The sequence below is a fragment of the Ptiloglossa arizonensis genome, chromosome 7 (assembly GCF_051014685.1).
Source record: "Ptiloglossa arizonensis isolate GNS036 chromosome 7, iyPtiAriz1_principal, whole genome shotgun sequence".
Lineage (NCBI taxonomy): Eukaryota > Metazoa > Arthropoda > Insecta > Hymenoptera > Colletidae > Ptiloglossa > Ptiloglossa arizonensis.
The window spans coordinates 5,475,657-5,503,168 of NC_135054.1; the positions used below are offsets into that span (position 1 = coordinate 5,475,657).

Sequence of the window (27,512 nt, forward strand, 5' to 3'; positions counted from 1 at the left end):
TTTGTTGAAACTCATAACACCTTTATACAATGTACACACATAATATATATATATGCAATATATGTTATATATGTAACAGTATCTGCACTTCTGTAATTTGAACGACAAAAGTTTGTATATTTTTGGATAATTTTATTAAAAATAAATAATATATATTCGAAACTTGGAATTAATATATCTTTCACGACGTGGAATTAAAATACATATTACAGATAAATGTTATTGGTGTAATGTACTATACAAATACTGTTCTAGTCAAACATTATCTGAATATTGTACCATCCTACTGATTCATTCTCCAAAGTACAATTTCTTAAACTTTGTTCTGCCTTATCACTTTTACTTATACTCCAAAAACTGTTAAATGTCCAAGTAACTCCTGTAAAAGAGATTTTGTGTAATTCAAGGGATTCATCAGAATGAAAAAAAGCTAATAAGTAACCACTGTGGAATGTCGACCTATTGTACTTGTTGGTAAAAAACAATCCACAAATGATGTATTATTGAAATTACAAAATAAAATATACGTAAGTCACTATACAGTTTTACAATATTGAATCGTTGTTTTAACGTTAAACAACGTGAAATAAATACAAATAAAGGCAAGAATTTGTTTCGCTTGGACATCGGTAACTAACTTCAATTATACCGTTATAAAAAATTCGTAAGAAAATTCAAGCATTAAATGAAATTGGTTCGAACAAGTTACATTAATTTTAACGTAAGAATTACCGATGTCATTAGAATCGAGACAAGTATTTCAATTCGAACGCAACGGAAACAGAAAATTAATTAAAGTTTATTTCTTGTGGGGAACGTATAATCTAGACAAAGCATGCATTAACAACGCTACGAGTTATAACAATGACCAGTGCAAGCCACGATTTACATAATAGTTACCGTAACGACAAGTCGTGATTGCAAATTAAGGTAACCATTGTTGCAGATACTGATGTATACACGAATGAGTTAGTTTCTCAGCTTTCATGGAGAAGTTCTCAAAGGAACGAGAAGTGGCTCTTCGAGAACGAGATCCAGCATTCAAGTGGCCAGTATAAACCTCTACTCGTGTGAACAGATTTATCGTCCATGTTCCAGAAGACGAAAGGCAAACAATTATGACCATAAATAAACTTCGCTTCCACGATGCGTACAATCTGTGTATACAGCATTCGTATGAGTATGGATCCTCTTTATCTTTCTTACACGCTGTTCTCGTTTGCTTCTTGAGATAGAACAGCGGAGTAGGTTCAGCCTTGAAACGAGTGTTCCGTTAAAGCGCCTACCGTTTTATGAACAATCAAAATTCGCAGAGACGATAATGTAGCAATAACCTCTTCAAGGATACTGACACATGGGTGTGCTTGTGAAAGCTTGAAAGTTAGACCTGAACAAAACTATGAATCGTATCGGGTCGGATGGTTTAGTGAACCTGCGTAAGCACCACGCTTAAGCAAAACCTTACTCGACGCTGGAGTTGCTATCTATCTTACTTTCAGAAATTTGTGCGTTACATCCAAGGACGGAGTTCGTAAATCTATTAATTTTAATCTGTGATCGATAGCTCACACATGTGAGTAATCCGCCAGAGAAGTATGTATGTACCTACTTACATAGTTCTTAGAATAGTCGCACGTGTAAATCGCCGATAGTTAATGGATCGATGTTTGAATGTTTAACGTACACTTTAAGAACTTTTTGTATCAAAAATTCTCAAAATGCAAAATTAATGGAACGTTGAACAAATGAACAAGTTTTGCCAATTTTGCAAAAATTGCGAAACAATTGCACACTGTTGCTCGAAAATTTGAAACAAATTACCGAAGTACCGAATTGACAAAAGAGCCGTCAAATGATACATTTAAGATGATTGAATTTCGAGCCACGAGTTGGGCAATCTGAGCAAAGTTACGCGTGTACAGGCGTGCACCACTCGCAACGTAGAATGGTCCGGTTTAAAATATATTTTCAAATCGAAAAAATTAAAGAGTGTAGATACTTTGGTTTCTCGAATGGAAGAGAAAATTGTACTTAAATCGGCCGATCGAAGAATCTAAACTCTTTAATATCTTTATTCGATCATTTGTTACTAGTAAAGAGACCGCATCCATGAAAAAATTTAAAATATATTATACAACATACGTTCAATTTTGAAAAGAGATCCAAGATAACCGTCTCAGTTTAGATTGTATTCTGTCCGTTGTGTGCACAATAGTGTTCAATTATACGTGAAAAATCGAGACCGGATATTCGCATATAGTCGAGGTTGGTTGCGAATTCATTCAAGGAATTGACTTTTCTTATCTCGAGCAGAGATCCAGCCATACGTGTACCGTCAGGTGAGAAAAGCGAACGAAATGCACTAACAATAAAAGTGAGCGCAACAGCGAGCGAGTTAGAACCACTTGGTCGTCGAGCTTCAAAACGATACTGCACGTGTATCCGTGTGACAATACTAATGCAAACTAACGACTTTCAAATTTTTCAGTATACTTTCGTAAGAATATGGATTGACGAGATTTCCCCGATAAAAATGAGAGTAAACAAGACCATAGTCGAAATACTTTTACTTACACCTTATATGAATCATTTTTGGAAAGTTTGTAATTTCATAGAATTAAAAATAATTCAAATAAGATCGTGTTTAGACTCATCTCAGACTTGAAAAAAATCTTAGCAATCCACTGATAAAATTCTCATGAAGCTACGATATTGAAAACAAAAGTTTTAATTTTCATTAGTAAATGAAATTCAATTCTGTTGGCATAACTTATTGCTCTTCCCTGAACCTTTGAGTTTAAGGATTGTTCGAGCTAGAGAAACACTGATGAGAATGTTTCTTTCCCATATATTCGGGCTATATTCTAGGTTGCTCGATAAATTTTGTCGTTCGATAAAACTTATTAAACAACCTATTATAGTCGGACATTGCTGCGCTTAATTATGCTTTCTGTAAAGTTCTCGTGATGCCAGATGCGTGTAAAATTATTGTGTAACGAAAGTATAAGAATGTATAAACTCATTTATAAGCAATTAAGAAGTGACTAAAGCGGTAAAATGCGAGAACGTTATGGCAGTTCCGTGACTGCTACGGAAACTTGCGTTTTGTTTCTTTGAAGGTAAATAACGAATTGACTAAACGTACGGTTATGCCGGATCGTTGAACCGATACATTTTTATCGTATTTCCATTGACTGCAATCATAAGTGCCCGTTTCTATAGCTGTAGCTTTATGCTACTCAAAACTTTATAGCACGCGTCTGCAAGAAATGTATACCGGTACGGTAATATTTATGTACTATGTTTCTCGTCGTTCACATTTCACGTATGGCTTCTGTAGAATGGACTGATACGTTACCCGCCCTTAACCTCTTCAAGGTTACTGCCACATACGTGTATGTTTAATTCCGACGTTAGTTTAAGTACTGTTTCATAGAAACGGCCACTGAAATTACGAACAAACATTCATAATTAAATTTGCAGATGATGTAACACAGCAACATCATCATCATGGAGCTGATATACATCATGGCTAATCGGAAATGTAACCTAACACTCAAATAGCTAATCATGGAACAATATCGGTTTTAATTTTTGTTTGCTTCAAAACAAGAGCATTCGTCTCTGGAAAGGTTAAGGTGTTAAGTATACCAGCATCGTCGTCGTTTATGGAAAGGATACTTTTTATAATACATATTAAATAGATAGAATATAGAAGATGTACTGTAGAACTTATTAAAGCAAATCTCGTACCTGTAAATTGCTCTAAAAGTTTCTTAATTTTTTTTTAAATGTATATGCTGGGAACGGTTAAATGTATGTATAAATTTAGGCTTCAAGAATTGTTATTTAAGTTCATTGACTTTATGAACTAGTATTTTATAGTATTTTCTATCAAATTGTCACGATTCTTCCCTGCGAGGTTATCACAATCATCCCCACTACTTCCTGGAACGACGCACCTTGGATGTACGTCTGATCTACTTACTTTTAGTAGAAGAGTGTCTGATGATTAGATCTCATAAAATGGATTTATAGAAATGTTTTCGATCGTTTTAAGCCTTTTGGAATTACTTGTAGTAAAAATGAATGTATTTTGCAACGATCACGAAAATCAGTCTTGACCAGCTAAATTGGCAATCCATCATAGTTTGCGCCCCTATTTAGCATACAAATAAATTAACACATTATTGTGTTTTTATTTAACATATAAAAACTTAGAACTGATCTTTCCAGCTCTCTGGAATACATTTAGTTTTTAAGTTGTTTTAAATATTTTATATTAGAAGTGACCATGAAAATTCTGAATAAGTATTTAAGGATCAATTCTGTATTAAAGTGATAAAATTATGGCACGTAGAAACTCGTTGTATCTAGGTAATAATGAACATCTACACGCACATTTGTATATTGATGCAATTGTGCACAATTTGCATTAATTAGTTTAAAGACGCGTATAATAGACGTTAAGACGAATGAATTTTATCATAGAAATTCTTGTGGTTCGTTTGAAACATATTATTCCAAAGACGTTATCACTGAGTTCAAATTTAGACTGCAGTACGTAACATTTGCATTTCGTGTTAGTATACACATAGCAGTCGCTCAGTCGGTTTACTGTTCCACTTTCCGTTCCTGCAGAATAATCGAGCGCGAACAAGATAAGATCTTCAAAGACACAATTATGAGGTTTTCGTAACTCCATGTTCATACGTGTAATATATCATCCAATTTTATTTCAATGAATTACTAAAAAACGATAAAAATATCTGCAATACTATTACAATTCACCTTCTAAGGAACTGATAACTGATTCCTTATAAGGAACGACTTAGAATTTAAATGGTATATTTAAATTTTTAATGGTTTTAGAGTAACAGTAAATGTACAATAACTCCTCGATAAAAGTCACAAGCGTGGAACCACTCGGAGACTTTTAACGAATATGATAGATGATTTTGTACCAAGGATTTTAAATTTTTTGTTTCAATTTGCGGCTAAATGTTGCGTGTATCACCCGAAATCCATCAAGAGTAAGTGAAACAGACCAACAGAAAGCGATTATTAGAAAATAACAATTTATATATATTTCATTGTATCTTTCAATGCATTGGTGAGGTTTTCATGACGAAAATAAATCCAAACGTAATTCTAATTACTTTTAGTTATACATTATAAAAATAATTTCTAAAAAAATATTCAATTACGTATAATTCAAATTATTGCGAAATAGGTCATATTTTGACATATTTTCATCGAATAAATCTTGTCAATCCCATGATAATATTAACGAAAATGCCATAACCAATACAAATATTTTAATTCTTATGGTAGGACAACCACTTTTGACGGGTAGCCGATTTTTATTTGGACAGCTGCTGACCACGTTAGTCGACGGATATAACTGTAGTAGGTAGTGATGATTACGAAACATATATCGGGGTAATACTCCGAACTTTTAACGAGGAGTTACTGTGGACAAATCAAGTATAGCGTTTCGGAACAGTAATCAGAATTCAATTACGCAACCTTCGTAATGAAGCAAGATTTAAATAACCTGGATAAAAGTTGACTTGTAATAAAACTATTTATCTAAAAGATTAGTACATTACAAATTTCAATGAGCTACAACATTTGTAGCAGTATCGATTCATTCTGAGATTAATATGTTTATATTTTTACTTGTCATTATATAAAACAATCAAAACAGAACCAGTAAGGTGAAAATCTATAGTCACTTTGAGAAGATTTGGTGATCATTGTTTATATTTTAGTAAAATGATAATATTTAAACGATTCGCTTGAAAAATGTAATTTTTTTCTGTTATACAGTACTCTTATCGCGAACGAGCGGTATATAGAACGCTACAGAATATCGAACGGAAGTTCATGAACGTTCACGGTCATAAGAGAAGAAAGAGAAAGAGTAAAAGTATCGGCAAACAGACTATACATATTACGTGCCACAGTAGCACAGGGGCATTGAACTTTTACTTTTAACTGAATAATGCACGTGACTAACCTCCAGTGAAATGACCACAACAACAAATCGATCCATAAATATTTTCCGATCGACAGAAAGAGAATGTAGAGTTTCTAGCACGTATTCTGTAATTATAAAACTTTTCATCTGCGAGGTAAAATTAAATATTTTGTAATCTGCGAAGAAACCTCGGATAAATTTGTTCTAGGACTATTTAATTTGATAATCATTTAAGTAAATCCAATCTTCTAAATAACATCAACGTGTTTTCAACAATAATTTTGTAAAATTCATCTATGCAATTAACTAGTTTACGCTAGTGTAATTCTGTGATGATCGACACACAATACGAACTATTCCTATTTATTGATTATCTTTATTTAAAATAATTCCTATTATCCTTTTTTGTGAAGATGTGAACGTGTAACGATGAAGTAAATGAAATTTTCTTTTCTCTCAATATAAAACGTTGATTTCTTTAATTTAATCAGATTCGAATTTAATATTTTTGTGTTAAAACATTTACTGAACTCTACATAATATCTTTAAAAACTTTAACGTCGGTAATAGCGTTTCAAGTTGAATTATCGTAACGTGTTTTATTTTAACACTTATATTTTTACATGAAATTAAATTATAATGTAATTCATTAAAAGTGGTTCTCGTCGAATATTAACAAACGTAAAATATTTTAACATTGAAATATTTTACTCAAAGTTTTTAACAAAGGTTCCATTTACACGGAGATGAGCATGAAAAGTGAAATCATAAGATTTTCAAAGTTGAATGAACGGTATAAAAACTAAGAAAATCTTACGGTATAGTATGCTGTAATCTAAAAAACAGACTACAAATTATTCCTTCGCTAGATGAATAATTAAATGAGGTAAAAATGAAAACAAAGATCTTAATATAACGAAATTATGCAAGTTTATTTGAATCTCTAGTTTAGATAATATATTACATAATATTTCTCCATTCACAAAAAGTCAATTTTTTGAGTCAAATATTTCAATGAAAAACGAATCCAAAACTATCGTTAGGTCTATCGAATGAGAATGTAGAGTTTCTAGTACGTATTCGTTAACTTTAAAACGTTCTAATTACGAAATAAAACTTAATGTTCTATAAGCTACATAAAGCTAATTACAATAATTCATAAACGAAGATACACTTTAGTGTATTTCTGTACACTTCAAAAGTAATGATCAATGCACAGTTTTAAAGGAATTATGAAATTTGAATGTTCTAAACATTATTTGGTTTCTACGAAAAATAATTAACAACGAATAGTAGTAAAATCATCGTAGAAAGGAACGTATCGTTTCATTTAAAAAAACGAACGAAGTTGTTCTTGTTCTTCGTAATTCTTTTACACCATCAGCAACGAAACACACTATGCACCATTATTTTCCAAAGTAAACGAGTTATTCAAGTGGCATAGTTTTATATTTCTCGCCCTATATATTCCCAAAGCTTTATAATTTGTTTAATCTCCGAGTTCCGGGGATTATTTTCTTGTTAGAAACAGTCGTTTATAAATAACTTTTTATATGTTACCGCGGTAGTCTACTCTTCAATCTCGTCGGAATAATTTAATTCGCGTCTATTTTCTACTTGTTATCAAATCATGACGTCATTTCCTACTGGCGCGCATTTTGCACCGACATATGTACTGGACAAATGATCGTACTGTACCATGCACGACTCTTAAAATCCCACAGTATACACTAATCATCCCTATTCCAGCCATTAAGTCGACTTTCCTTCGTATCTGGTTCCTGACTCATTGCTTGCTTTGGTTGGGCAGAAAGGAAATAAACTGCGGTAAACTAGTGTTTTAAGGGATATAAATTCTACGGAAAATTTTCAACACGTGAATGTTTAAAAAAGAAAGACGAAACAAGTCTGAGCTTCGTGATTTACAATAATTTATAGTTCTGGAAAAACTTGATATTGAGCAATTCCAAGCCTATTTCATCAAACTTCCTTGTTTTCTGAAGAATCAAAAGTTGTAGGATACCCTTTGAATGGCACACCTAAAGATTTAACGCATAACGTTATACTGTTCTTCTTTAATTGTACTATCTACTGACAAGAATTGTATAAAATCAACAATAAACAAAAGCACACGAACTTGTGTTTTTCAGAAACACTTTTACACTAGTCTCTTATGTTTCTTCATTTAAATCAATACAAAGGTATACAAATTATAGGACTCGTGTGTTCACGGTGCATTCGTTCCAAGGGAACATAAATTGCCTTTCATTTGTTATCGTCGAATCCTATACAAAGAGTCGTAAGCACGAGATACAAATATTAATTTATCCATCGAATAAAGTGATAGACTATTGTGTCAACAAAAGATTCATCAGTCTTATTCTTTCCAAAATCCACAGAATATAGTAAATAGAGTTCGGCAGCAATTGATTATTTTGTGATTACTTTCGTAATTGATTAATAAATGTAATCGCATTAATAATAATCATTCGTCAATTAATCGTTATTAAAATTAATTAGTACTTCATAATTATTTAGTGAAACATTATTTTAGCTTCTACTACCTTTGTCTTTAAATTTGCTATTATTAACATATTGATACAATCGTAATAATTTATAGTTTAATCACAATCAAAACTGTAAATGTTTCGTGACCAATGATTAACGAGTTAATCATAATTATGATTTTCTATTTTTCAATCATTGAAATAACTGTAGGAAAATCTAAAAATTTATTTTAGGACGAAAATACAATTCTAGAAAAATAATTTCTTTTTAAATGGAATTTAAGAGTGAATAATTTCGGAAGTAAAAAGTAAATCCGTATAATTAATTACCACAGTTATTAAATCAACAAATCGTGAAACTTAACACAAATACCTACTTTGTAACCATTTCCCGAACAATCACGAAAATTCGTGAGTAAATGGAGAACTCAATAGTCGTTATCAGACACGTGTTTTTGGTTACAAAAAAGTAATTTTATTTTCGTGTCCAGAAAAAATCTTGCGCCCCTTGAAACGTGAAGGAAAATATACTTCTTATACAGCGTCGGTGTTCTGCCTCCAAAAAATATTTTGACAAGGTATATTTAGATTCCCTCCCCCATTGTGTGTGAGTACATGAATCTAACATCTTCGTGCAGAATATTGACGTGCTCATAAATTTCTAACTACCTTGAAACAACATCCACTGTTTTCTCTTTCCTTATAGTGTAAGAATGGCCAAAATGTAAAGTGGAAAGAAGAAAATTTTCAAGCACGAAATACATTGAAAGAAAATACATTTCAAACGATAAAATACAGATTCGAACACAGATTTAATTAGTTATGCATTATTATGGGTACACTAACTCCCGGTTAGTTGTCACCCGCTTAAGAGTAACGAAGTCATCCCTCCCTTCTTCCCAACATTATTGTTTCTTCAGCCCAAGCAATCTTTCGAATCTCCCTAGTTCTTGAACTTATCACTGTATGCTTCATTATAACTGAATTACCAATATATTAGTGAAGTTTTGTTATTTGGGCCACATCATATTCCATATAACCGAGAAAAAAGTTAATTTACAATAAAAAGATTGTTCAGTTATTCGAGGTAGATTGAGTTACTGTTCCAGGGATCAACCTCTTTTATTTCGAGCTACAGTCTAGCCACGTATACATCGCTCGTCAAGGAAAATCACGGGATATATCGAGAGTAAGCGAGACAGAGCAACAGTGAGAGAGACTCGCATTATATACGCTCGGTAACCGAAATATCAAAGTTACGGCATACTTATATCGATGTATCGTGTATTAATATGAAATAGAAATTTGTATAGTCTTCGTTATGTCTTTATAAGAGCATTACTATGCTCTTAGATTTATAAAGTTCTCCCAATGAAAATGAGTCGCACAACACAATCACATTTGGACTATTTTTAGTTATATTTTATTTGAGTTAATATTGAAATTAATTTCTGAAAAACTTTCAACTACGAAATCAAAATAAAAACAATGCTGCCAGAATATCCCAACGCACTCACCTGGATCCTCGGTCCCTAACTGTTCTGAGCAAAATGGAAGCAAAATAAATGAAGACTATTTGACTAATTATTTTAAATTATAATTCTTTAATGAAAGCTGCGATAAATTTTCAATGATAACAACTGTATTTTACACAAAATAACAACGAACACGTTGATAACAAATATTGTTAATTTTAACATTTACTATAATTTAATTAATTAGTACAGAATACATTTAATAATAAGATACACGTATACGACGGACTGTTAAAATGATTTTAAACATTATCTAATTTTATATTTTAAAAATAAGTAACTTGAAAAGAAACTATTTTCGTACCTCATTCACCCTATGAAACCCCATTCAAATTTTATCAAATTTCTGAAACTTTTGTAACTTTATCGTCGAAAAAAAATAATGAAACAATCTGTTTTAAGTGAATCGTCCTTTATGTCTAATAAACATGTGAATACTCATCCTTAAAAGATTATCCTTAAAACGAACAAAATGCATTTTTACGAGACTAAATGCTACAAAGAAAATATATGAATTAGTTGTCCTCCATTCTAATCCGTCAAAAATAAATACTTTATAAGCAAAACTCCTGAACCTGTTATCGATTTTCATGACACAGAACTGTTACTTTGTAAAATCAATCGCGTGCACTTAATTTCACAAGGGTAAAAAATGGGACAAACGTAATGAACACGCAAAGGGTACGAGCCTTTAAACCGACCACAATTTTCTACGACATCTAGAACAAGGTAAGGCTAAATGCACATTTATACACGTTAACGAACAATAATGTTGATAAAATTGACGATCTCACATTTGAACCTTGTAAAAGGTGTTCGCTATATTATCGAGCATATTATGTTATTCTTTGATAGGCGAGACAATAACCGAAAGAAGCCAAAAATACAGTACTTCCCTGTTTTAAGATCGAAAAGCAGAACCGCCAGTTTTCTCTAACCGAGGGTCGGTACAGAAATTTGTCTCGCACCTGGCCATAGTTAAATGGTCTGCTCGAAGAGCATTATGAATACATAGTATACAGCACCAAGAATGAACGAATTACAATAACTTCGAACAAGTGATCGAGACTTCAAAGAGACGCCAAATGCCCATCAGTGTGTCAACACTAGGACAAATTAAAATTGCTTATATTCTTCGCTATATCTTTATGAGAGTAATATTAATCGATTGGCGAGTTTTTGTTTTTTTTTTCAACAAAACTAATTCTAAGAACGAAAATTATTTTTTAATTACATTCAATAATGTCAAAATTCGAGCAATAGTTTAAAGAAAAAACAATTGTTAACGGAATGCGAGTCAACAATACCTGATAAAGAATATGAAGTGAATATAAACGAAATAATGTAAATAAAAACTTCGAGTGGTGTGGTTTATGATGCATCAAGCGTTATTAAGGACAAAATAATATGGTGCTAAAAGCGCACGTGTTCGACAAAAATTATTAAATTGTTCAGTTTATGAAACTATATCTATCCCTAGATTAATTAATTGTCCGAAGCGTTAGTGTTACTAATAGATGTTTCTAAAAAATTGCACATCCCAGGTGTCTGCATTATAAATCCCATCCTAAAGTTGGTTCGTACATCTGGAGATAAAAATTCCATCTTGAAATAAGAAATTACTCAATTTCATCCTGAGATAAAATCGCTACCAATCGTACTTGAAGTGTCAAAATCGCTACCAACGTCGCATTAAAGGAAAAGAGGCGAGAGTACCGTGCAGGTAAAAAAATGTATGAAATACACCGAGAAGCAAAAAAGTTTTCGTAATGTCACAGAGACGCGAAAGCTTTCTATTAATTGAATGACGTTGGTGCCTCACATTCTACCAATTGAGAGTTAAAACGCACCTCCGCTATACGTTCATCTGTGACATCACAACTTTTCTACTCCCTCGTGTACAAGATTGACCCACATCTAACGAAACACGACATGCGCTCGTCAGCTGAAAATTTGATCCGCGTGCGAATAAATCATTCGTTATCAAAACTTCAAAATGATATCGAACGCGTATCGATGTGTACGCATTGATACAAATTAAAATTTGGAATTTTTCATTCTATCGGTTTGAAATTAATACCGATCAATTAGCGAGAGTTTTTCAATGAAAATAAATCTAAACAAGGAATCTTTCGGACTACCTTTACTTACGAATTATTCGAAACATTCCTGAAAAACTTTCAACTACGTTTAATTGAAAATAGTTCGAATAAGGTCATATGACCTTATGAGAAATATGCAAAATTTTAGTTTCTGTGCGCTACATGTGCTTTATGCAAAGAAGAACAATAATAAAATTCAGTTACTACAAAAGCTACAAAGAATAACCATGTTTCGTGAAATTCAAATATAAAAATGTGAACAACAAAAAATAAAAACAGAATATGATTTGTACTTTTATTCTTTTATAATTTTCTTCACTGTTGATATAACTAGTATTAGTAAATATAAAAAATCCGCGGTAGAACTACGTGAATGTCGTTTAAAATCAAAATAAAAAACTTTCATTTCAAATACTACTGAAATATTATCTTGCAAAGAAATATCAAGTTAACATTTTTTATTATACAAGAGTACTATAAGAGCGTATTCGTCTGAAGAAATATTGATTCGTCATATACAAATAAAAAGTTAACAACTTTTTATCAAATCTTGCACGGGTCCGCTGTACATTTACGGTATATATAAATTATTATCAAATTAATTACTCGAAGTTATAAATACGTATACAAAATATCATTAAAGATATTTTGGTATCTCTTGTACTTAAAATTGCTACATAATTATTATTCCCAAAATGATTTCTTGGAATGCAATAACGAAATCGTATTTCGAAAATAAAACAATTGTGAAAGGAAATAACATCGCGTTATTTCACATAAAGTTTCAAACGTTGTTACCCTAATAAAATTTTATCGGTTTTTAATGAGAAAGATCTCTGCATCGGCGTGAAAAAATTATCGAACAAACGGCAATTAGAGAATTGAAAGTAACGTGTTGCACGTATACGTATACGTGCATAGCAACCGCGTTTATCAAGAAACAGGAAACGAGATGTGAAGAGAACTGCATACTGATGCAAGGTATGCAAAAGAAGCAACGATCGCTCAACTATTTGCGATCGTGTTCAAGACGCTTCTATTGGATAGTTCATGTTCCGGCACGATCGAAATGTCGAACGGTGAAACTAAGCGAATGAACGAAGCAGTGTCTGGAAATCGTGTCTCGCGCTTTACCTAAAGGCAGCTGTTATGAAGTCCATTCAACGATACACTACATTTAACTCTAACTGTTCGAAATTAGACGTTAATCGAATTTCGTGACGTTACTTTTACGCTCTTCTCGTGAAGAATTAAATTCGATCGTATAACGATTAATGATCCACAACAATACGGTGAAGAGATTAGGAGATCTTTCTAACTTCGAGGTAAAACAAAGAATTCATTCCTTTCTTTTTTTAAATTCCCTTGAAGAGTCAAGTCCTAAACGCATTACCATCCGAAAGTTCTGGTAAAGTTTGAAAAATGATTCTCTATATTCTGACACTGTACGTCAAAATTAAAATAAAATCGTTTTTCGTAGTATCTCGAGAACAAGTACACCGATTGACTTGAAATTTGGCAAATATGTAAAATAAATGCTTCCACATCGCAAAAAATCGAATACGAAGCCGATATAAAGTAAAAAGTTCCATGTACTCCAAATTTTTGTGAAAGAATCGAGTCGTCTCTGCTAGATGCTGTAACTTTTTTAATTTCACGATTCTAATATTTATTGTCATTCGAACGATAGCTACATTTATGTAAAAGAAGATATGTTCTTGATTTTTTTATTTAAGATGACCAGAACACTTTAGGCTCAACGATGTATTACCTCAACAAAATCAATGATTTATACTCGAAAAAATTCTTAGAACTTGGCAGAACGCAAATAAATGTTCAGAGTTCGAAATTAGTATATCAAATAGCCTCCTTAAAGAAAATCTCAAATATCAGATCTTTTAAGAAATAAATATATGATCATACAATGACTTTGTTACTATTTTAACGTCGACGGGTGATTTACGTTAAAGAAACATAAACAGCGATGCAGATAATTCCATCATTTGAATCCGACGTAAAAATTGTTACTCAAAAGTAAAAACTATAGCATAAAGAGTGCAATTCAAAATCCTATAACTTTGCCGATTTTTAGAATTTTGCTATAACATTTTACGATTATATTTTTAAAAATGTTAACTTTTAATATTATAAGAAAAAATTCATTCTCAATAACATCCTCACGGATGATAAGGCATATCGCCTAATGGCCGTACACCCTATTTTAGAAAACATTGCCTTGAACCGTTTCTCAGAGTAAACTAATAATATTCCGTCATATAGGAATCAATTGCAACGTCTACTTGCGTGCCATATTTCCTGGATTAGGCTTATCGATGAGTCCACCAGCAACCCGAGACGAACGCTAATAACTTTTCATAAAATATCTATTAAATTAATGGTTGCTTGTTGTAACGAAAAATACTACTGTTGAGTCTTTATATGAAATATAAATCACCATTAAAAGTGTAGGCATTACCTTACTTTATTTAATGATTTCCCATGAATAACATGAATCATGATTATATTCCACGCCTGATAATATTATACGATTTGAATCACGCGGCGAAATCAATGTCTCGGTTTTCCTGCTTAAAGTTGGAAATGGTTTGTACAATTGCCCTCTTAGACTAATACATATTGTAGAATTTAAAAAAAGCCAACTTTATTCGTGCTACAAGTTTAGAGAACTTAGGATGCACCGATCCGATTACTGGATTGTGCAACATTGCCAATTAAGAATATCGGATTAATATATCGAAATTTCTACCTTTCCTCTAGCTCGGTTATTCGTTTGAAACGTCTGCATACAAATGTATAATTACAAAAGAAAACTATTTATATGTTTAACCGTTTAAATATAGATATAATATTTTATGTATCTTTGTTGTTTAAATGTTGAGAAATAATATTATTAGAACCGTATCAGGAGTCCTTCCATGTTCATTTTTCTTTTCAAGAGAACAAATATTTTCAGTTATGAATATTCCACCAAATTTGAAGAACTTCCTTAAAACGTAACGATGCACCAAAAAATTGAAAACATCTCACGCGTTTCACTTTACGTTGATATTTGCTTATGTATAATTTCTGATTACGTATAAGGAAAATGACACGATTTCACCCGTGGAGTTCCACAACATCGAATCAGGCTCGATTAATGGACAAAAAGACAAATAATCTAATCCACCTATATTTATAACCCGGCTTTCAAGAGGAATTTGCGTGAAAGTTCTGCAATAGATAAAAACATTCAGTTAGGTGGTTGACTCGATAATGATATCGATCGGAATTCCGGCGACTGTCACCCTTCAGTTTAATAGTCTGGCGCGTGTAAAAAAAAAAAGTCGATAGCACACACTTTATGCGCGTACCAGTCTTCTGCTGCGAGAACATATTGTTGGCGAAATAATAACGAAAAATCAAGAAAATATTAGGTATTAGGAGAGTATTTTTCTCTTTTTGTAAAGGGTGAAATAAAACAACCTATTTATATATTTTCCCTCATTTCCTGCAACAGCTTTCCGTTTGTCTATGAATTTGTTGACCCCTATCGTGTAAAAATCCTTCGATTTCGATGAGAAAAATTCTGTCAGGCACATTCTGACTTCGTCAACATTTCTTGATTCCTTTCCAGAAAGATAGTTTTACAAACTCCTGAATAAGTAATAATCCAATGGAGTCGCGTGTTTGAAGAGTAAGAAAAATTAATCGTCATTCCTTGCCATTCGGAGACATTAATCTTTTACTAACTAATAATACTATTCAATCGACGATGAAGTCACAAATTTTTTTATACATAGATCGAGAGAGCACAATACTCGCTAAAATATAATTTAAAAACTGACAAGCGAGTTAGAAGCTAGAGTTATTTTTGCGAAAAGCAGTTTACGACCTTTAGAAAATATTTTTAAACAAATATAAAGATCTTTGAAAAGCCTTCTTCTCCTTTCTTACTTCCCCCTTTTCTTTGATCTGTTGTTGGAGTCAAATCAATTGTCAATAACACTTTTTAAATTATATTCTTACAACCCTGGTGGCACCCTCTTTTGAGCCAGGCATAAACATCTGCGATTTTATTAACAGTCGAGTAATTTTGCTGGTGTTTACATTTAGGTCAAAACGGGAACCACATTCACGAAAGCTTACGTTCTCGATTTAGAGGGAATAATCAATTTCGAGTTACTGGGACTCGATCGATCGATATGGAAATTTATTATCGGCAACTGGAACGATTGCAGTCAACATCGGACAAAAACCCGGTCTAATTTGCTTAACAGAAAACGTATTTTTTCTCATCAAGATAACGCTCAACCGCGTGTGGCAAACCAGATACTGGCAATTAATGATTCACCCTGCTTACATCCCAAGCGATTACGACTCCATCGGATTATTCAAGAGTTTACAATACCATCGTCACGATGGAGTTGAACATTTTTCAAAAGCAAAGAATTTTTCTGCGAGAAGAATCGAAACATTAAAGACGAAAAATGATTAGAGAAAACTTTGTGAAAATATACGAGACGATTACCCGATTGCAAATAGAATGTTTCGTTTCACCCCCTTTAAAAATGAAATACGCTCGCGTTACTAATGGGATGACCTGATACTAGCGATTGTCACAAATATTTGGCAGTCGCGTCTAGACTTTCATCTCACTCTCCCTCTCCCTCGGGCTTACGGCTCCTCTCTGCCAAATGATACTCTACCGCGCGGTCAGACACTGTTGACATTCACGATCGCCTTATTACTTGAACACCGCCAGTGGTTAGACCACATCGCCAAATTTCATTCCCAGACAGATGTAACGCTCTTATTTGCCGGATCGTTCGAATTTTACACGCATAGACGTCGCGTCACGAGCACACGCAAACCTTGCCCGCGATTCGTTTTTACGTTTTCACAGTATTCGTGTCGATGATCACAGATAATTCTCTACGAAGACACATTGCTCGTGACTGTTCTTCGCACTGTTCGAAATAATTAGCAAATTACATACTCGAATGACGTAATCGAATATTTTAATAAACGATCCACGCTTATACAGAGCGAACGTTTGTTAAAAATTCCGTAACGTTGAATGCGAAATAGAGTTTCCAATACTTAAAATTAGAATTTGCCAATTTTTTTTCCTCTGCACACGAATCTTTCTGATCCTCCTTCGGAGAGATATATATTTCTTCTAATTATGTAACAACCGCGTATGATTATACGCCAATGAATCGAATACAAATAATATTTCGTATTCAATACCGTAGCATTTTTACCGATTACTCAACTTTGTGTAATATAACTTTAAAACTATCGGTTATTTTGTTTATTAAGTGGATAATAATTCGATGATAATTTAATGCATCTACAGCGTAGCTTTAACGTAACGTTAACGTTCAAATTTCATTTATAGGCGTGTCGGACGGATCGCATACTTGTTGATACAATCCGTCAAAGGGTCAAAAATATGAACGATCGTTAACATTCTCTTAACGTAAGTAGTCGACGGTAGACTACGTTCAAAACACGATCGCTAAGACGCGTATTGCTTAGACTCCGGATAACAATATGTCAAAATTGTCTATCGAATTTAATAGCGTAAGAAATGGAAACTCCGTTAGACTTTGTTTGCATCTTGATTGCTATGCGCAGACAACGCCAGCGATCCATTACTGCGATAACATTGTGCAATTTTCCCAAGAGCCAACGTCGCGAAAATTTGGACACCGAACGATAAATTACGATGGAAGAAACGTAAATCGATAACAATGGGAATCTATCGCTACCGTTTCACGTAATATCGATAAATACGTACATTTTCTTATAGAATAAAAATAATCTCATTTTATACGGGCCCAAAAATCGAAAAACCGCCATTACTATCACTACGTGTAGTAAAATTAGTGAATGTTACTTTAAAATGCAAATAACGCCATTAGTATCGATGTTGCCAGTGGTATCGATGTTGCAACGCTCTGACAAATATATAATGTGTCCACACAGAAACGGAGCGCCTAATTGTCCCTTTTACTTTTCACTTATCGTCTTCCTTTATTTTCCTTTTTTCTTTTTTAACTGTTTCCCAAAGTGTGAATGCCATACGATAAAAGGTTCGATTTCAAACTCATTTCTTTAGAGTATTCAAGATAACTTTTGCTTGGCATTAACGTATATTTTTCTTCTGTTGTGTTTTGCAGTAAACATTAATGTGTATTAAACCATGCCCGGAATGTAGCCTTAAACCGACCTTGACCTTCAAAAAATTGACCAAACTCCAAAATAACGGTAGGAAGTTAAACGAGATTAATTTCAACTTAGGTTTAGTTAATTCAATGTTCAAAAGTGCAGCCTTGCTATACTCTTTCAATTGTTTCTGGTACAATGGCAATAGAAGCTTTAATTATTACATCTGTCGTGTCTTAATCTGGAGTGGTGCATAAATCATATATCGATGTTAGTATACATTTTCCATTAACTTTCCCTCTTGTTTCGAGTAACGTCCTAATAATAATAACACAATTACCTTAAATAGCAACTGGACCTCATACGTATGTATAGAATGTTGATAAACGCGATTGTGTATATTCATGAATCACTTTCCGTCGTCACAGAAATCCAGATACTCGTAGAAAGCAAGTTTTGCGTTTCATTTCAAATTTTAGAGTTCGAGAACAATTGAAAATCGTGCTATATACACGGCTAAATGCATATTGATATCTATCGCGAGAAACAAGAGCAAAAAATATTTCCTTTGAGAAAAGAATAACAACAACCTTGAAAAATTTGAAAGAAATGCTGTTGGAACAAAATTTTTTGTCGCATTCGCCTTTTGGAACTACTCAAATTGCGCCCAAAGCATTGTTCCGTATCGTCGAAAATGAAGGAGATAGTTAGTGTCCTGTATCTGGTTCAGGAACACCCCTGTATCTTTGATGCTTCCAAAATCAAGACGAACAATTTAGAAAATTCATTCGAGCACAAATCTATACAGTTGGCATCTATACCGTTGCCAAATTGCGTACCAAGTATTCCGTGCCTCTAATATACACAGGAACGCTTTCTTCGGCGCAACAGACATACATACATACATATAAACCCAATTCGTCTCGTACGTCTATTCTTACATTCATAAGGTTATTTACACTCTGTGTCTGACACCATTTTGGTAGCAGGGCACAGTACTCGGGCCAAACTGAGCTACTTGTTGTTCGTTAAAGCGCGTGAAATGGTACGGAAGAATCGAAACAATTGCCCCGGCGTGGTTCACCTTGGCCGGAAGCTAATTGAGAAATCGCTATCGCTTATTGTGGAATATGCGCGCACTGAAGATCGTAAAATTCCAATTAACCGTGGTTCGTCGATGACTCCGAATCTTTCCAAGGAGTTAACCTCGACGATTATTCGTCCGCGCGAAAACGCACGCCACGAGATAACGGTAAACGGTTCGATGCACGTTTCTCGAGTTTCGAAAACCGCGGAACGGCAACAGCATTGCCGCGCGATATCGCATTGCAACGAAACACATAGCGACCGAACTAATGCCGCGTAACATATGTATGTATAATGCAGCAGACAATTCAAACACACGCACCAACGATAGATACATTGGTATAGAGCTCGCGACGCTCGAACCCCGTCGGCAGATTCAATAGGTACAGTTTCTCGATATCAACGAGCTTTGAAAACAGTCACGGAGAAGGTTGCGTGAAATCCAGGACGTTTTCAAAGGTATGTTCGACTACTTACCGGTTTCGCCCGATTATTTAACCAAAGATGATACATTTGTCATATACAGCACGTCACACTTCGTACGTCTTGGAAACTTTCACCGTGAACTCGCGAACGATTACTGGCGACGGATAATAATTAAGGAAACTACGACGAAAACGATACCAACCGGTCGAAAGACCGCAAGGAACTGGCCAGTGGCCGCGACCCCACCACGCGGTATACCGTCGTCGAGGACGCCACAAATGTAAACATCGCTACAGCTGATCATCGTGACATATATACGCATGTATGTGCGTAAGTACGTATTTTAGTGGTTGCCGCCCCCGCTTCGTCTAATCCCGTCTGCACGCTCGTATCGTAACCGCGATATTTCGATACATAGGTGAAGCAAAATTACAGGCATTTTACGACGAAGTTTGTAGAACACGTTATTGCAAATAGTGTATTCGGACTTATTTCCAACATAAAAATACCTTCCGTAAGAACGATGTCAAATGAGCGTGGAAACGACGGACATTCTTAGGTCTTTCTTTTCTTTCTTTTCAGCTGGAAAAAAAACGTAGGAACGTCCCTCATTTCGAAGTTTATCTGACACTTGCTTCAACTTGCACGCATAGACAAAGTTTCTATTCTTTTCAGGTCATTATACGATGTGTCATAATACATGTCTCGTCATTGAAACGCGCAAAACAGAAGCAAAAAGCTTTGCTTAATTACACATAAATATAAACAAGTATTCTTTCTCTTGTAAACATTCAAATATTCCACATCTGCAAAAATTTTATACTGAACACTTATCGATGCAAAGGTTACTAAGTGAACTATTCATTCTATAAAAGGAAAATAGGTAACTCTGATTGCAGAAGGTAGCAATGGAAATACTCATTCTCGTAATCCTAATGAATGTGTCATATATATAGTTTTAAAAAATGAAACAAATTTATAAAAATAAACCGAAATAACATTATAATGGTAATACTTTAAAACGAATCCATGTTTACGTAATAGATGATTATGCATCAAAAATTTTCGAACTCAACACGAACAAAAACCAATGTTTTTTTATTTTTCCATGTAACCCTCTTTACTAATTTCCGTAATTAAAAGTTTTTCTCTTCCAAAGTAATCGGACGATTTACTGTTAAAATGAAATCATCTACAAAGGGCTTCCTTCGAATCTACAAAGAAGTAATCGTAATCATGCTAAAATTGTATGGAGCATAAACAAATTGTTTCAAATTAGAGTCCTCAAATACAACATATGCAACTGTAACGGTGTACGTAGACTGGAGTATTGTCATACAATAAACGCACTTCTTTGTTAACTTTCCGCGTTCTTTCTTGCAAATATTTTACCACGACTTATGCAATAGTTTAAAACAATATTACGCATTTACTGTCGTCTACCTTTCTTTGAAAATTACCAAAAAAATTTCTTCATATCTATATAGAAAAAATTGTGTCCACAATTTATTTCTTGACAATGGCTTACCTATTCACGATCATCACATTGACTTCATTTCTTACAAAGAAACATGTTAACACACCAGTTTCACACAATGAGTACGCGAGTCATTTAACAGTCAACATTTAACTAGTTAATGGTTGACATAACGATTTGTTTTATTTAACTGTAACCTACACAATAATAATAATAGAAATTAATGTTTTTATAGTTTCGTGCTACAAGACACAATCGTATGTTTGTCTTCGTTATTTTCAATTAGGAAAATGAAAAAAACAAACGATTGGGCGACTAAAATTCGTTAGCCTGTAGCAAACCTATCCTATCACATTTGCAAATACATCAGATGGAAACTTTTAGTAAGCACAGTCACTATACTAAAATGCTTACTTTTTACACGTAAAATAGGTATAGTTCGCTCAGTACGAGTATCTACATATGTATGTAATTTACGTCAGTATCGCAGCATCCCCAATGAAAAAATAGTATATAATTATTTATTTAATAAAATTAAACGAGTTTGAAGACTCACAGTAAATTTTAATTACAGCTTCCAATTAGTACTTGAAATTTTATTCGTAGTAAGAAATAATAACGATATAAATAAATGCGTAAATTTCGTATCATTTATTAGTAAAACACTGTTAAAACAGTGAATTTTTTCGAAAGTAATTACATGTTTAGTTTACTTATTATAGAATCTGTTTATTCTTAATTATACGATAAATTTTTAAATATTATATATGTATACAAATTCTTATATATTACATAACATTTCCTTCTTTTAAATCCAGTCTTCGCAATCCAGCTGAAAATAATTAAAACATGGTTTAAAACTGACATAAACAAACGAATATAAATGACATAAATGTTATAAAACACTCCTCCAACTCGATATAGAATTATTTACCCGTTTTAAACATTTATCAGTGTTACAATGTACAAATTTAAGTGAAAGAAATTAAAAAATGTAAATGTATTATGACACTTAAACTTGTAACAAACAACATTAAACTGAAAATACATAAGTAATTGCATTTCACTCAATGTATATATGTGTAGGTATGTAATAAATAAATAAATGAATATTTATGATAAATATAATATATTAATACATGATATATGGTACATACAACATGATATATCTACAAAGAATACAATATTCACTATGCATAGTATTGTATATCACACCATTTCTTAATATTATATAACATGTATTAAATAATAGAATAATTTTCTAATATTTATATAAGATTTCTATCAACTTTGTTCAAACAAATATAACTCTTACTGTGCCATATTCAATCATTAATATGATAAATAATATATAATAAGTAGTAAATAATATAATAAATAATTTCGATAATTATAACAATTTTATATTATTTATATCTGCAATGAAATATTATTCAAGATGTACAAACATTACCACTAACTATATATACTGTGACTTTAATCTACAATAATTTTATCAACATTCTTAAGTATTTCATATGAAGCAAAGGTACGCAGTCCAAATTGATATGTTCTATTAAATTAAACTATTATATTATATATAAGAGTAAAATTTATAATATTTATATAGAACGTTTGTAAAACTAATTTTTTAATACATGTATTTATTATTTTTAAGCAACCTAAGCAGCATTTCTATAATACTGAATTGAAAGACTACTAAAAGTAGACTTAATCATAATTGTAAAGAAAATTTATCACTTCGTGCTACTCCAACAACTTGAAAACTTTCTTTATATAAACACAGTAAATAAATATAAAAAATTAGAATTTTATAAATGAAACTTTTCCTAAAAAATATCAAAATTATCGGGCATACAAATTATTTTGCTGAATTTTATAATATGATAAACGATTTAATTATTACAACTATAAAGTACTAATATATTATTGTTGTACTTATCAATTTTTCTATGGTACAAAACAGTGATAAGTACTAAACTTGCAATATAACCAAATTGTACTTCTTGTTCTATAAAAAATAGAGTGGTTTCCACTTATACAATATAAATATAAAATAAGCGCTAAACAACAAACATCACTGAAGTTGTAAGTGAAGCTTTCTTTTTTATCTGCAACATTAATTTATCTATAGTTCGAACAAAATTCTGATATAACTCTAGACTTCTTTCTCAATTGTAATATACAACCGTTACAACCCTTACATTTACACCATCTCATTTAATTTCCAACAAAAATAAAAATGTCCCTGTGCGAAATTCAAATCTTAGTTTTCAATAATGTAATCTGAAACACTAACATGTCAACTACTACCATGGGTGATAACCACTTCCATTGTAGTAGTTAATCTAATTCTTTGAAATGTGGAATGTTAAATGAATATCACCAAATAATTTTCCAGAACTTATTGTTATTTGTCGCTGAATAAGACAAAGCAACAGCTGAGGTAAGCAACCACATGGTATATTGAGGATAATTAATTACAATGGCCTTGAGCAAATGATTTAGTTTGACTTAACTACAGTAAGAACTTTTACCTTTAAAATCTTTTAACTAAAATATGGAATATTTTACCCTAGTAATGAAAAAATCATACACGTAATAAACAAATTTTGAAAAATGGAACAATTGAAAATTTAAACTCTCAGATTTTTCATAAGAAAATGATTCTATGAAAGCACATGAACGTAAATGTTTAGTTACACAAACCCAAAAATTAAATTCTATAGTCTTTTCATGTATCATGAATATAGAAAATGTTTTCTTGAATAACATTTCCATAGATTATGACAATAATCAAATAACAGATTCACTGTTTCTTCGTAGATTTTAATACTTTGGGATACAAGTTGATTAAACTATGTACAAAATTTTCATATTTGGAGGTATTTTAATGAAAATAATAGTGAACATATTGAACTCTGATATTATTTTATACCAAAATTACGTTCCTTGTAAACAAAAGATTAAATGATGCGCCAAAATATTCATAATTCATATAGAATTAATTTTGCTTTGTTTTTCTAAACACAGAAAATCTGTACCAATACTACTACTAGTACTACTTCTACGAGAAACCTTTGGTACTGCAGATATTGAAAACTTATTGACTAATTAAAAATGTTATTAAAGATATTCCCACTTTCTAATGACACTCAGAATGCGATGTTAATATTTCATAGTTATTCATACTTTCTATGAGTGGCTCAATGCCCATAGTCCATACCACAGGTGAGTCTGTACTGACAGTTACTTTGCAACTATTATCATATGTATTTGAAGAGCTTACCAATCCGCCAAACTGCATAGTAGCATTATCTGAAAAGTAAAACATTTTTTGTGAGATTACTTTATTTGGAGACAGTACCCTAAAATTCTTTTAGAAATAAGCAAAAGTTTCTACATTTTACCATATTAACTTTAATACATACTTAAATTCCACTTTAAACCAGTTGTACTTATGCTATTAACAGGTGCACCAATTGGTAAAAGTCCACACCAGCTATTATTTTGTACCAAAATATTAGGAATATCTATGCTATGAAAACCAGGTTGCAAAATCCACGTTAATGAATCACTTGCAATTTGAATAATCTAAAATAAATAAAATCAGGAAATGAAATAAAACATTTTTAAACGATACTATTACATAATCTAGTGCAATAATTACATGCGCATGTGGAATATACTTATCACTTTTATAAAGTGTATTAATATTTCCAAGGATATGATCAAATCGCCCTGAAGAATCTACGAATGCATATATTGTCTTTAACTGTAAACAATAATGTTTTTGTTTTAAGTGTCATTCATTTGAAAAGTTTCATATAATGTACAATATTACATTTATATTTTTCTCTTTGGCATATTGTCCCAACTGATGCAGAGCTTTTGTATAATCTGAATGATCCTGATCAGGTGTTTCAATGATCAGTGAACCCATAGATTTTAACTGTTCAAGAACTATAGGAGAACAACTATCCATATCACCAGTAATTAAATTTGGCACATATTTACTATATTTTCCAGTTAGTAGGTCTATACCTTGATCTTCCAAATAATGTAACCATCTATGTGTTCCACCATCAACGGTGATATTAATCTGAGCTAAGCAATGCATATATTTTTGAATGAATCATTTTTTCCAAAAAATGTATATTCATCATTTTTTTTATTGCTTTGCATTTAAATTTACAAAACATACCTTTTTCCCATATTGGAAGTAAAATATGATGTTTCCAAAGGAGAGGACGATTTAGTATGATTACAGCATAGTTATAGTGTTCCGAATAACAAAATATTCGAAGAAAATCCCATACTGTTTTACTCAAATTTGTGTTACATTGCATTGTTAACCCCGCTTTATATATTCTTAAAACTGGAAATAATGTTCAGAATGTAGGATTATAAAACACAGTTTGTAAGGATCTAGTTTGAACTTTTTAAATACTTCTAACAAATTTTTATTTTATTAACACCAAAAAATATATGAGTAAGGAATTCTGTAAAAGGAAAATAGGTAACCCCAATTGGATGAAGCAGCAATGAAAACACATGCTTGGAATCGTAATGCAATTATCATATATGTGATTTCACAAAAAGAATGAATATAAAGAAATAAAAAGGAATATAGTTACAACAGTAGTACCTCAAAATGATTCCATGATCAGATCAGAAAGAAGAAGGAAAACAAATGTTTTTTTTTTGTTTATTTTTCCATATAAACCCCTTTACTAATGACCATAATTAAAAGTTTTATTCCTTTACAAGAATAATCAGCCAATTTGTTGTTAAAATGAAGTCTTCTATAACGGATCTCCTCTGAATCTGCAAAAAAATAGATAAAGCCATATCAAAACCATATGATGGATAATCATATTGTATAAAGCTAAAGTCCTAAATGGCAGCATACGTAACTGTGTGGTGTACGTAGACTGGAGCATTATCATTCTGTGTTCTTTCTGAGAATGTTTTACCCCAATTATGCAGTAGTCTGAAATAATTTTATATATTTATAAAATTATTGCTCTCTTCTTTGAAACACACCAATAAAATTTATTCACGAACAGAAGAAATTGTGACCATAATGTTTCTTTTTAAGTTAGATTCTTTGATTTTTTTCAATAGTTACCTACTATTCATAGTTTACCTACTTACCTACTCACCATCATTAAATTAATTTCAATTTTTACAAAGGAACACGTTAAGGTAGCACAATTTTATCCCCTGTTACAATGAATTACACTACATTTTTATATTAGCCTTACAAAATTTCAAAACTAAGCGCGTGAAAATGAGGCTATAATGCACCCAATAATCTCATTAATAATTTCAATTTTGTTACATTTAAAGCTATTCTAGCACATTCATAAATACATCAGGCCAAGAACTTTTAGTACGCACAGCGACTATACTAAAATGCTTATTTTTTACACGTAGAATAGGTATAGTTCGCTCAGTACGAATATCTACATATGTATGTAATTTACGTTAGCACCACAGTACCCCCAGTGAAAAAATAGTATATAATTATTTATTTATTAAAATTAAACAAGTTTGAAGACTCACAGTAAATTTTAATTACAGCTTCCAATTATTACTTGAAATTTTATTCGTAGTAAGAAATAATAACGATATAAATAAATGCGTAAATTTCGTATCATTTATTAGTAAAACACTGTTAAAACAGTGAATTTTTTCGAAAGTAGTTACATATTTAGTATACTTATTATAGAATCTGTGTATTCTTAATTATATGATAAATTTATAAATATGTAATATGTATACAAATTTTTATGTATTATATAACATTTCCGTTTTCTAAATCCAGTTTTCGCATTTTAGCTGAAAATAATTAAAACATGATTTAAAAATTATGTGAACAAACGAATATAAATGACAAAAATGTTATACAAACACTCTTCCAATTCGATATAAAATTATTTACCGATTTTATTCATTTGTCAGTGTTACAATGTACAAATTTAAATGAAAGAAATAAAAGAGATGTAAATATTATGATATTTAAATTTGTGACAAGTAACACTAAAATGAAAATGAATAATTTGGCTAAATGTACATATATGTAAGTATCTAACAAACAAATAAATAAATATTTTTCTATATATGATAAATATAATATATACGGTATACACAGCATGACATATCTACAAAGAATACAGTATTCACTGCATATAGTATTGTATATCACACCATTTCTTAAGA

At 31.9% G+C, this 27,512-nt stretch overlaps 2 protein-coding genes across 10 annotated transcripts in view; both read right to left on the reverse strand.

Moving 5' to 3' along the window:
- The window catches only part of Vha100-2 (V-type ATPase subunit a family protein Vha100-2), a 71,356-nt gene extending 51,334 nt beyond the window's left edge, over positions 1-20,022 (reverse strand). The window contains exon 1 of the mRNA XM_076315880.1: positions 19,862-20,022. The gene's annotated coding sequence lies outside the window, so the exon portion shown is untranslated. The remainder of the gene's footprint in view (positions 1-19,861) is intronic.
- Positions 20,023-21,995: 1,973 nt separating this feature from the next.
- On the reverse strand, positions 21,996-26,911 carry LOC143148986 (thiamine pyrophosphokinase 1-like). 9 transcript variants are annotated; one of them, XM_076315877.1, is made up of 8 exons: positions 26,453-26,737; positions 25,936-26,280; positions 25,492-25,665; positions 25,132-25,394; positions 24,958-25,062; positions 24,719-24,881; positions 24,480-24,605; positions 21,996-22,119 (listed from the first exon to the last, which is right to left on the reverse strand). In XM_076315877.1, the coding sequence occupies exons 3-8, from the start codon at positions 25,634-25,636 to the stop codon at positions 22,076-22,078; spliced, it is 846 nt and encodes a 281-aa protein (XP_076171992.1). In that variant the 5' UTR covers positions 25,637-25,665; positions 25,936-26,280; positions 26,453-26,737; the 3' UTR covers positions 21,996-22,075. The 9 variants fall into 9 exon arrangements, with proteins under 9 accessions (XP_076171992.1, XP_076171993.1, XP_076171987.1 ...); XM_076315872.1 differs by lacking the exon at positions 21,996-22,119 and having other exon boundaries at positions 23,990-24,605; positions 25,936-26,114; positions 26,205-26,280; XM_076315874.1 differs by lacking the exon at positions 21,996-22,119 and having other exon boundaries at positions 23,990-24,605; positions 25,936-26,114; positions 26,200-26,280.
- Between the last annotated feature and the right edge of the window lie 601 nt (positions 26,912-27,512).